Here is a 12,780-nt window from a genome sequence, read left to right as displayed (position 1 = left end):
ATCGGAGCCTTCAAAATGCTGGGCATCCTCCTGGAGCATGTACCCAAGACTGTGGTCAAACAGTTCGGGGGGGGACTCCTCAGGAGGACATGGTGGGGCTAGGGAAGGAGTGACTGATGCCATTTAGCCGAGGGAAGAGGCCGCGTTGGCAGCTGCTTTGCCAGACAAAGTACCCTGAGCCTGGGTGAGAGAGGATGAGGAGGATGAGGACGGCTTGGTCATCCACTCTACCAAGTCTTCCGCATGTTGCGGCTAAACATGGCCAGCTGCCAAAAAAAAGGACAAGCGTGTCCCACGGCCACGTGCTGATGAGGATGCACCGTCTCCATGACCAGCACTGTTGCCTCTAGACACAGAGCCTGCTTGCCCTCTTTTATTGGCTTGTGACTTTTTTGCCTCTCCTTGTTGGCCTTCCAGACATACTAATGGGCTGCAGTGAGATGTAGCTGCACAAAGCTGGGATGTATATATATACTGATACTGCAGCTAGCAGAATCAACTGCCTGCGTGTAGTATTATTAGTATGAGAACACCAGCAATTGTCTTCAGGTAGCTTTAGGTGCACACTGTGCAGAGGACGCACTACACTAACTGTAAATACTGTAACTGCCTGCGGTATTAACAGGAGCAGAACAACAGCAATTGTCTCCAGGTAGCTTTAGGTGCACACTGTGCAGAGGACGCACTACACTAACTGTAAATACTGTAGCTGTCTGCCTGTGGCATTAATAGGAACAGAACACCAGCAATTGTCTCCAGGTAGCTTTAGGTGCACACTGTGCAGAGGACGCACTACACTTACTGTAAATACTGTAGCTGTCTGCCTGTGGTATTAATAGGATCAGAAGAACACCACTAATTTTCTTCAGGTAGCTTTAGGTGCACACTGTGCAGAGGACGCACTACACTAACTTGTAAATACTACAGCTGCCTGTGGTACTGTAGTAATAGGATCAGAAGAACACCACTAATTTTCTTCAGGTAGCTTTAGGTGCACACCGTGCAGAGGACGCACTACACTAACTTGTAAATACTGTAGCTGCCTGAGGTACTGTACTAATAGGATCAGAACACTAATTTTCTTCAGGTAGCTTTAGGTGCACTCTGTGCAGAGGACGCACTACACTAACTGTAAATACTGCAGCTGCCTGCGGTACTAATAGGATCAGAAGAACACCACCAATTTTCTTCAGGTAGCTTTAGGTGCACACAGTGCAGAGGACGCACTACACTAACTGTAAATACTGTAGCTAATAGGACTAATAGGATCAGAAGAACACCAGCAATTTTCATCAGGTAGCTGTAAATACTGTAGAAACACCTGCCTGCCTGTCAGTAGTAGGAAGAGAATAACAGTAACGGATCTAGCTAAACTGAATACAGTGTATATATATATATATACATATATATATGCACACAATACACTGTAAGTGCAGCTAACTGACTCGCCTGCCTACTCTATCTAACTTAAATCAAATGACTTTATCTGTCTCTCAACCCCGGAACACACTACACAGGGCCGCCGTGCAGGCAGCCTTATATAGTGTGGGGCGTGTACTAAACCCCCTGAGCCATAATTGGTCAAAGCCACCCTGGCTTTGGCCAATTACGGCTCTCTGTAAAGACGGCGCTGTGATTGGCCAAGCATGCGGGTCATGCCAGCAATGCACTGCGCTGCCGCAGTGAATTAGGGGCCGTGACGCGCCACTCGAATTTGGCGCGAACAGCCCATATCGTTCGGAATTCGGCGAACGACCGAACAGGCAATGTTCGAGTCAAACATGGGTTCGATTCGAACACGAAGCTCATCCCTACTCTCTAGTATCATGTCCGCAGTCCCTGATCCTCTCTTGTATCATGTCTGCAGTCTCTGATCCTCTCTTGTATCATGTCTGCAGTCTCTGATCCTCTCTAGTATCATGTCTGCAGTCTCTGACCCTCTCTGATATCATGTCTGCAGTCTCTGACCCTCTCTTGTATCATGTCTGCAGTCTCTGATCCTCTCTTGTATCATGTCTGCAGTCTCTGACCCTCTCTAGTATCATGTCTGCAGTCTCTGACCCTCTCTGATATCATGTCTGCAGTGTCTGACCATCTTCTGTATCATATCTGCAGTCTCTGATCCTCTCTTGTAGTATTTTGGGGTCAGTCTGGAGCTCCTCTTTAAGTTGTCTGCTGTGTTTACACTTTGCTACATGCATAGTTTTTTTTTTTTTTTAGAACAGGTAATATAAAAAAAGGGAGTTCTTCTGACTGCTTGAATTTTTTGGATGAAAACAGTGTGCAGTAATTGTGATGCATCGCGGAATCGAATCGTGGACAGGATAATCGTAATCGAATTGTGAGGCCAGGGAAGATGCGCACCCCTAATGTATATATTGCACTGTACAGGGTGTATATGGAATGTATATATTGCACTGTACAGGGTGTATATATTGCACTGTACAGGGTGTATATGGGGTGTATATATTGCACTGTACAGGGTGTATATATTGCACTGTACAGGGTGTATATATTGCACTGTACAGGGTGTATATATTGCACTGTACAGGGTGTATATATTGCACTGTACAGGGTGTATATATCGCTCTGTACAGGGTATATATATATTGCACTGTACAGGGTGTATATGGGATGTATATACTGCACTGTACAGGGTGTATATGGGATGTATATATTGCACTGTACAGGGTGTATATATTGCACTGTACAGGGTGTATATGGGATGTATATACTGCACTGTACAGGGTGTATATGGGATGTATATATTGCACTGTACAGGGTGTATATATTGCACTGTGCAGGGTGTATATGGGATGTATATACTGCACTGTACAGGGTGTATATGGGATGTATATATTGCACTGTACAGGGTGTATATATTGCACTGTACAGGGTGTATATGGGATGTATATATTGCACTGTACAGGGTGTATATGGGATGTATATATTGTACTGTACAGGGTGTATATATTGCACTGTACAGGGTGTATATGGGATGTATATACTGCACTGTACAGGGAGTATATGGGATGTATATATTGCACTGTACAGGGTGTATATATTGTACTGTACAGGGTGTATATATTGCACTGTACAGGGTGTATATGGGGTGTAAATATTGCACTGTACGTGGTGTATATATTGCACTGTACAGGGTGTATATATTGCACAGGGTGTATATGGGGTGTATATATTGCACTGTACAGGGTGTATATATTGCACTGTACAGGGTGTATATGGGGTGTATATATTGCACTGTACAGGGTGTATATGGGGTGTATATATTGCACTGTACAGGGTGTATATATTGTACTGTAGAGGACGGTAGGTGTCAGTCCCCGGTGTAGGGTGAGGTAGGTGTTATTCCCCGGTGGAGGGTGAGGTAGGTGTCAGTCCCCGGTAGGTGTACACAGATCCGGGTGTGAGCGGTGGGTAAAGCACACACACACACACTCGGGGCGGTCGGTGGTCTCGGTAGGCCTCTGTAGGAGGAGTCCCGGGCTCGGTCCCCTCCCCCACACACAGCCCTCTGGGGGTCTCCCGGGGTCCCGGGGTCCCGGGCTCTCCCGCCGCCATTTTACACAGAACTCAGCAACGCCACCAGAACGTCTGCACGGAGGGCGGGGCCTGTGACTACATCCCCCGGCATGCCCCGCGGCTCGCGCAGGCCCCCTTCGCCCTCATAATAGGTGTCCTGTCCGCCTGTCTCCGGACTTTCTCTCGTTCTGAGGCGATTCTGCTCGCCGCTGCCCGATCTCTCTCACCAGTCAGCGTCAGTCCGCCTCCTCTACAGCATGGAGCGCAGCTTTCCCTTCCCCACCAGCCGCAATCACCGTTCCTCAGTTTTCAGGCAATTCCCCGGCCGCCTATATTCACATTGACACCTGTGATTGGACGAGCGGAAGGGGGCGGCTCTCCCCTCTCCCGCCTTCTCATTGGCCTGCGCCGCGCGTCCATCGGCGTCACGTGACGGGAGCTCGCCAGGCCAGGAGGTTTGGAGGCGGGGTAGGGGGCGGTGTCATGGGCGGGGCTCGGGATGCCTATATAAAGGCGTGCGCGCCGTCAAGCCGCACACAGACTCGCTCGCTCTCCGCTGTGTTGGAGGTGGTTGCTTAGAGGTGGGCGTGGTCGGCAGCGCGCATGCGCCCAGCCTGCGAGGGAAGGTAGAGCGCCTATTGGTGTGTGGTAGAGTGTGTGTGAGGCGGGGGCGGAGCCGGCGGGATAAACTGTCGGCTCACCCCGCCATTTCTGTCAGCGTCAGCGACAGCGCGGGGGGTGGGGGGGGAGGAGGTTGTAGGGGGCGGGAGTGCAACTTTTCTAACCACCTTCCTCATGAATAATACATCATTTCTCTTCACAGGTCCCGCCCACACTGAGTGACTGACAGCTGCTCTGAAGAAAGGAAGTGCTCTTTAAGGAGTGGGAGTGTCCTGTAGGAAGTGGGAGTGGCCTTTCAATGAGTGGGCGTGTCCCTCAAGAAGTAAAAGTGTCCCTGAAGAAGTTGGAGTGACCTATCAAGAAGTGGGAGTGTCTTAAGAAGTAGGAGTGCCCTTTTAAGAAGTGGGAGTGGCTTGAGAGGAAGTGCCCTTCAAGAAGTGGGAGTGGCTTGTGAAAACCCCGCCTCAGAGATCCAGCAGCTCGGGGGTCGGGTTCTGGAGGGGCCCGGGGCCCAGGATGTGGGATACGTAGCCACGGTTTGCCCCACGCCTTCCATTGACGCCCCCATGGAGGTACTCCTAGAGATGGCTTCTTCTCCAGAGACCCTGCAGCAGCCGCCGCAGCCTATCAAGGATGGTGAAAAGACGTTCATGGCTCCGCCCCCGGCCCCTCCGCCGCTGCCGGATGGCAAGCCAGCCAAGGGGGAGCAGTTGCCGCCTCGCGTGCCGAGGAACGGCTTCCAGGGGAAGAGGAGGAACAGCTTCAATGTAGGCTTCAAGCACCCGGTGGCGTTCAAGCGGCGGAGGCGGGTCAACTCGGACTGCGACCCCGTCCTTCCGTCCAACTTCCTCCTCGGGGGCAACATCTTCGACCCGCTCAACCTCAACAGCCTGATGGATGAGGAGGTCAGCCGGACGCTCAACGCCGAGACCCCCAAGTCCTCACCCCTCCCTTCCCGCAACCGGGACCCCGTTGAGATCTTGATCCCAAGGGACATTACTGACCCTCTGAGCCTTAACACCGGTGCCAGCGAGGGGGAGCTCCTCCTCTCCCCCCTCAAGAGCGGCAGGAAAAGGCACCGCCATCGGCACCACCCGTCAACGGACGTGACCCCCAAGGGGCCAACCGGGCTGGGCCAGGAGCCCGAGCCCATCCCTGAGGAGCTACGGCCATATGAACTCAACACTGCCATTAATTGCCGCGATGATGTCGTCGCACTACCTGCCCTGGAAAACGAAGGACTAGATGGGCCAGCGGCAGCAGCCACTGGCTCGTGTTCGTCGGGTTCTCGGCACCGCAAGAGGAGGAGGACCTCCAGCAAATCTGAAGGGAGGCAGGGGAGCCCCGAGAAAGGCAAGACTTTGGCCAGTGTGGTCATCCCTGCCAAACCTCAAGGTGGTACGGCCAAGCCGCCATGTTTGGGGCCCCAGGGTAAAGAGAAGAGCCGCTTCCAGTACGGGAATTACTGCCGATACTATGGATACCGAAACCCGTTCCGGTCAGATGATCCCCGCCTTCGGGTGCTGAGGCCAGAGTGGTTCCGGGGCAAGGCTGTGTTGGACATTGGCTGCAACGTGGGCCACCTGACCCTGGCTGTGGCACAGACCCTGGGGCCCTTGCTCATAGTGGGGCTGGACATTGACAGTTCGTTGATACGAGCCGCCCGGCAAAACATAAGACATTATCTCTCAGAGTACACGAAAGGCGGCGGTGGTGGCGGCTTCCCTGTTGCACTGGCCGCCATGCGGGGCCCCATCGCAGCTCCGGTTGTTCCAGGGGAGGAGGTTGGAAAGGAAAGCAAAGAGATCCGTGTCTTCCCGCACAATGTGGCGTTCATCAAGGTGAGCGGGGGAGGGTGGTAAGTTTTATTTTTATGTAGTTCCATGACTGTTTGAAGTGTAGTGGTCAACCAAAACTGGGGTTGGATGGATGGTGGCCAGTTTATCACCCACTGGCTACGGTAATGGTTCCCAACCTCAGTCCTCAAGTATGTCCAACACGTCATGTTTTCAGGATTTCCCTCACCTGATCAATGCCCTGGTATCTTTGAGGGCTTTTTTTTTTTTTTTTTTTTTTTAAATCTAAGTTAAAGTTGGGAACCACTGGGCTACAGGGACAGGTCCTTGCTAGTTCCGCTAACACAATGAGGTCTTACTCCTGACACTATTTGATGGCATGAGAGCAATGTGTCTCAACGGCTTGAGTTGTGACCCTTGGTGGAATCTCAGAATCCGAGTCCATCAAAACTTTAAAGTGGACCTGTTGTCCACTTTAAGAATCCAGGGTATGATTCCACTCACTGCCTCCACCTGCACCCAAATGTTTAGACGTTGCTTACAGTAAACGTTTTCTTAGAGGAGCACTGCTGACCTCCATGGATGACGATGCTGACCTCCATGTGTGGTAACACCGACTTCCATGGATGGCGAAGTTTACTTCCGTGGATGGTAACACTGACCTCTGGATGGCGAAGTTGACCTCCGTAGATGGCAACACGACCTCCCATGGATGGCGACATTGACCTCCCATGTGTGGTAACGCTGACCTAAGTGGATGGTGACATTGACCTCCTCCATGACCACCTCCTAAAATGTTCCTCATCCAGCTGCTATGGTGGCCTACTGGCTTCAATAGTTTCTGGGTTTACCAACTTGGAACAGGAATGTTCCTCAGGAAAGGTGGAACCAATCGAGGTCTATGACTCAAAGCTCCAAAGCCAACGTGACAGCCAGGCAACTAGTATTAGAAAAATGAGAAGTCAATAATGGCTGCTCCTGTGTCTCTCCTAGGAAAGGTTTAGGCGTCTGGACATCTTAAAGGGGTTGTAAATCCTCAAGGTTTTTCACCTGAATGCATTCAGGTGTAAAACCTTTTGTAGTGCAGCAGAGCAGCTCCAGCCGCTGTCTCGGGTCCTCGTTGGCTGGATTGATAGCAGTAGAAGCCATTGGCTCCCGCTGCTGTGGCTCCCGCTGCTGTCAATCAAAGCCAGTGACATGGGAGTTGGGGGGCGGCCGAGTCCTGCTGTCTGTGTCAATGGATGCAGCAGCAGGACTCGGGAGTGCGCCCGCACGGAAAACGGCTTTCCGTGGGGGCACTCGAGAAGAGGAGGAGCCAGGAGCGCCGCTGGGGGACCCCAGAAAAAGATCGGGGCCCCTCTGTGCAAAACTCTTGCACAGAGGAGGCAAGTATAACATGCATGTTTAAAAAAAAAAAAAAAAAAAAAACAAAACTTTTACAACCACTTTAAAGCCCACTTGACCCTTCTCTCCCCCTCCAAACCTCTTTAGATGGGTGGCCTGCTGCACAGACAGGAAGTGGGGAACCTAACTTCTCTTCACTTTGTCATGTGACTTCCCTGTCACATGGCACTGAGCACAACAAGGGAAGCTGGGCCTAAATCGTGCATGGCCGAATTGGGGGGGGGGGGGGGGACCTTTTTATTGGCACTGTGCCCTGGCATGGTTGTAATCCTCAAACGCTATTCCACCTGGGATGTCTGCTAGAGCCAGGATGGGGGCGGAGGGGACTGTATATAGTGCTGGTGTGTGTGTGTATGTATGTATATGTATATATATATATATATATATATATATATATATATATATATATATATATATATATATATATATATATATATATATATATATATATATATATATATATATATATATATATATATTATTGCATGTTCCTTTTTACTATGCCAGATAAGTTGAAGCCCCATTGTTGCAAACTACCAACTGGATCCTAAATGTTAGGAAGGTCTTCCCGAGCCTACATATTATAGTTATGTACAGGTAAAGCACAGCTTGGGGGGGCAAAGGAATAGGATATCACTTACCTGTCCCGTAGGTGCCCCCCATCCCTTATTTGGCTCAGGTGGGTGGATAAGTACGCGTCTCCTACTCCTCACTCCCCCAGCAGATGGGGGGGGGGCTCTTGTTCATGCACGCTCTGAAAAGCGATCCGGAGGCAAGGTGCCGCCTTCTCCCCTCCGGATTTAAAACAATAATTGCAATCAGTGGGGAGGGGTTGCAGTGTGGCCCTATTTAACTGCATTAGGTGTTTGGCAGTGGCCCCTCCCAACCACTGAAAAAAGCATGATGCTTTGGCCGTGTGTAGAGCTGTGAGTGGTTGCATGTCCTAGTGTTAAGGTGAATGGACTTTGGGGGGGTAAAACTGCAACTTAACCCCATGGTTTTGCTGCCCCCACCCCCCCCGGTTGCAAGTGTGAACAAGCCCTTAACACTCCCGGGATGTGGACGGGACCCTGACCAAAGCCATCCATCCTGGTGATATCAGAGAGCCATGACCAGCAGGGCAGCATTGGGGAACTGGTCATATGAAGAGGAGGAGGAGGGAGGGCCTACAGGAGCGAGGAATAGGTTAAGCTTTTTAATTCTTGGGGGGGGGGGGGGGGTGGCTTTGTGGGTATATTTAGCAGAAAACTGGAGAACTCTGTATGTTTGCTATCTCTGTCCCTTCATTTCCTGTCCCTCAGATACAACAGGAAGGTCCTCTTAGTTGTTGGTGTCCCCACTGGGAGAATTTCTTCTCTGTGTTCTGGTGACAACACTGACATTTTGGGGGGGTTTTCCTGATGGGACAAATGTTGAGGATGAAGCTCTCCTCAGCTGTAGGCCCAGACAGCAACAAACGTCTAACTGGGGTTCTAACACCCCCCCCCCCAAACCATCACTCCTTCCTATAAGTTCTATCAAAAGATAAATACAGGAAGTTACAGATTTACTTCCATCCTGAGATTGCAAAATCATAAAAATAAAATAGAAGCGTTGGCTTAGCTGGTTGGAGATGAATGTTCGTTGAAAATTTTTACTTAGTAAGGAGTATTTTTTTTTTTTTTAATAATCACTTTTTCCACCCCCCCCCTCCCTTCTCCAAGATGGTGTCTAGGATGAACCATATGGTGGCTGGTTGCATCATTAGGATGAGCAGCCTATGCTAGCCCAGTAATGTGTATTCAAACCCAATGCATATGCTCCCCCCCCCCCCCCTCCCCCTCCCTTCCCAGCAAGACCCCCCCCCCCCCCCCCCCATGCTTGACATTGCTCTGTAATTAACCCCCTTGATGTGTGATTATTATATGCTCTGCTTGTATCTGACCCCTCCTGCACATGTGTTGTATATTCAGTCTCTCTAGTCTTCCCTGTCTTTGGCATTCACCGAATAGAACTGCATTTGGGGGTCTGTGCAAAGGTGGTGGAATTCTGTTGGGATGGCCACCTAGGGCCAGGGCAGCTGCTTTAAAACCTTGATGATGGTAGCGCACAACCAAGTCTGCCAGATTCAGAAGGTCAGTTCTGGAGAAAAGCCTGTGGTAATACAATGACCACATTACAGGGGGTGGGGGTTACAGACAGATGTGGTCACGGGCAGTCCAAAAAATGGAAAGCGTGTGTTGCTTTAGTTCAGTGGTTCTCAACCTGGGGGTCAAATGATTATTTGCCAGGGGGTCACCAAATCCTTGGCTGTTTCTGAAACCTCCCAGCCTTTTTGTGGCAGCCCAGCAGGGCTGTCCCTGGAGCCCGCAGCTGCCCGCTGTCTGGAGGAGACCCCATGTCCTGATTTCGGCATAGGTGTCACTGCTACAAGACACCACAAAGTCGGAGACACAGTGAGTAACACTACCTGTGATTATAGTTGCCATTAAAAGTTCCCACTACAGTCCCCCCACCGCCCCACCAAGGAGTAAGAGAAGGAATAAAAATAGAGAATACATGGAAGGGAGAGGAAAGGGGGGGGGACAAAGAAAAAGGGAGAGAAAGAACAAGACGGCTAGAAAGAGGGATGGGGGAAAAAAACAAGAAATTAGGATAGAGAGATAAAAGGGAAAGAAAGGAGAACAAAGAGTGGTACATCCTAAAATGTACCAGAAGTGGTTTTAATACTGTTCGAGTGGAAGGGACTCGGGGAGCACTAAATGTCCATGGGTTAGGGGTGCAAATTACTTGTCTTGCCTTGGGTACTGACAACCCATGCTATGAAAATAATTTTACTGTTAGGGGTCTCCACAACTTGGGAAATTTTATCAAGGGGTCACGGCACTAGAGGGGTTGAGAACCACTGCTTTAGTTGGTCCTCAGCTTGGGGAAATTGTCCCACCACCACTGGCTGAGCATTGGGAACACCAGATGTAGATTTTGCCATAATGTCCACACTTTGGACCCGGTGGTCACCCTAAAACAGCTGTAACAACAGCTATGGAAAGAAGGCCCCTAGCAGAGTCTGGAGGTACTTTTGTAGAGGGCCTTGGGATCCCTGAAACCTAAGCCAGCTCCATTCTTTGAGGTAGATTGAAGAAGGCCTTGGGACCCCTAAAACTTGAGCCAGCTCCAGTCTGAGGTACCTTTTTGTAAAGGGTCCTTAAAATCCTAGCCATCTCCAATCTTTAAGGTACCTTGTAGAGGGACCCCTGAAACCCAAGCCATCTCCAGTCTTTGAAGTACCTTGTCAAGGACCACTAGAACCTGAGCCAGCTCCACTCTGAGATACCTTTTTTGTAGAGGGCCCTGGGACCCCTAAAACCTGCTCCAGTCTTTGCTTACCTTGTAATTGACCCCTAAAACCTGAATCAGCTCCAGTCTGAGGTACCTTGTAGCAGGCCCTGGCACCCCTGAAACACGAGCCAACTCCAGTCTTTGAGGTACCTTATAAAGGGCCACTAAAACCTGAGCCAGCTCCAGTCTTTGAGGTACTTTGTATGTAGCAGGCCCTGAAACCCGAGCCATCTCCAGTCTTTGAGGTACCTTGTAGAGGGGCCCCTGAAATCTGAGCCAGTTCCAGTCTTTGAAAAAATCAGTCTTGCTGCCTCCTGCACCTCATGAAACAGCCAATGAAGTCGTCCATCATAGTTATGGGACAATTATCTGCCTTTCTGTGGTTGGGGGGGCTAAAAATGATCACCAGATGTAGGTTTCACCATATCTGACCTTTTGACCCTGTAGTCGCCCTAAAAGAGCCAGAACAGCAGCTATGGAAAGTGGGTACTTAGAGGGGCAAAGCTAGTTCCAGTCTTTAAAGTACCTTGTAAGGGCCCCTAAAACCCGGGCCAGCTCCAGTCTTTGAAGTACCTTGTAGAGGGCCCCGGGTCCCCTGAAAGCTAAGCCATCTGCAGTCTTTGACAGTCAGGACCCCTGAAACCTGATCTAGGTCCTTATAGCCAATATATGTCCTCCATAGATCATGCATGCTGCTTCCTGCACCTCAATATTGGTAAGTGAAGCTGCCCATCAATCGTGGTCATCTGCCCTTCTTTAAAGGAGGGGGTGAGACAGAATCAAGACCAGATGTTGGCGTTACTATAATGTCCGCACTTTGATCCTGTTTTTAAGTCGGGGGTGAATGAATGCCCAAGCGCTTGACACTTGATACGCAAAAAAAAAAACGCGGCTTAGGTGCGTTTTTGACACTTATTATCTTGCCAGGAGAAATGCGTTTAGAAGAGCTGTGTGCATGGGGCCTATTAGAGTCTGAGCAGCAGCTATGGAAAGTGGGCCTCTAGAGAAGCCTGGAGGTACCTTGTACCCCATAGACCCTGGGACTTGAGCTGGGTCCTTGTAGCCCACAGCTGAAGCTGCAGATGTCCCTTGTGGTGGAGCGTGGATCCAGGAATAAACTCCTAGCAGGAGGAGCACACCAAGTCCTCCATGTTCAGGTTGGGCCTAGCCCAGGAATGAACTCCTAGCAGGAGGAGCACACCAAGTCCTCCATGTTCAGATTGGGCCTAGCCCAGGAATGAACTCCTAGCAGGAGGAGCACACCAAGTCCTCCATGTTCAGGTTGGGCCTAGGCCAGGAATGAACTCTTAGCAGGAGGAGCACACCAAGTCCTCCATGTTCAGGTTGGGCCTAGGCCAGGAATTAACTCCTAAGCAGGAGGAGCGCTCCATGTTCAGGCCGGGCCTAGCCCAGGAATGAATTCCTAGCAGGAGGAGCACACCAAGTCCTCCACATTCAGGCCAGTCCCAGCTGAGGTTCCTGCACCTGACAGGAGTCTGTAATTGTTCAGTTGTTGTAATAATAATGTAGCAGCCGGGATTGTGTGGAAACTCCCTCACTACTGCCATCGTATGCCTTACGTCAGTTGCAGCAAAAGGATTAAAGAGAACCAGTCATAGCCCGGCGTATGCATTTTGCATATTTACTCTACAAAGGGAAGCTGTAACCATTGCGGGTTTTTTACTTTAGTTTTCGTTTCAGTTTTTAACCACTTCCACCCCAGGCCTTTCCTGGCACTTTGAATACAATCAGTATATTTTTTTTCTAGAAAATTTCTTGGAACCCCCAAACATTTAAAAAAAAAAAAATATATATATATATATATATATATATATATAATTTTATTTTTATTTTTTTTAAGCAGAGGCCATAGAGAATAAATTGGTAGTGTGTTTTTATTTTTTTTTATGTCACATGGTACTTGCGCAGCGGTTGTTTAAAACGCATTTTTTTTTTTTGTGAAAAAAATACACTTTTTTTTTTTTTGTAATTTTAATGCAAAAAAACACAATACATAACCCAATTTTTTTTTTTTTTTGGAAAAATATATAAAAGATGAAATTACTCTGAGTAAATGGATACCAAACTTGTTACGCTTTAA

General features: G+C 49.5%; 1 protein-coding gene across 3 annotated transcripts in view; it reads left to right on the top strand.

Moving 5' to 3' along the window:
- Positions 1 to 12,780, top strand: part of MEPCE (methylphosphate capping enzyme) — a 56,576-nt gene that overhangs the window by 19,620 nt on the left and 24,176 nt on the right. The window contains exons 1-2 of one of the 3 annotated variants that reach the window (XM_073623147.1): positions 4,014 to 4,166; positions 4,364 to 6,002. In XM_073623147.1, the coding sequence (XP_073479248.1) occupies positions 4,728 to 6,002 (1,275 nt within the window). In that variant the 5' untranslated portion in view covers positions 4,014 to 4,166; positions 4,364 to 4,727. Of the gene's footprint in view, positions 1 to 4,013; positions 4,182 to 4,363; positions 6,003 to 12,780 lie in introns of those variants that run through there. The other 2 variants (XM_073623148.1, XM_073623149.1) reach the window with 2 other exon arrangements.

This window comes from Aquarana catesbeiana, linkage group LG03 (assembly GCF_042186555.1).
Source record: "Aquarana catesbeiana isolate 2022-GZ linkage group LG03, ASM4218655v1, whole genome shotgun sequence".
Lineage (NCBI taxonomy): Eukaryota > Metazoa > Chordata > Amphibia > Anura > Ranidae > Aquarana > Aquarana catesbeiana.
The sequence above is the reverse complement of the archived record's forward strand: the minus strand, read 5'-3'. Positions and strand labels throughout refer to the sequence as shown.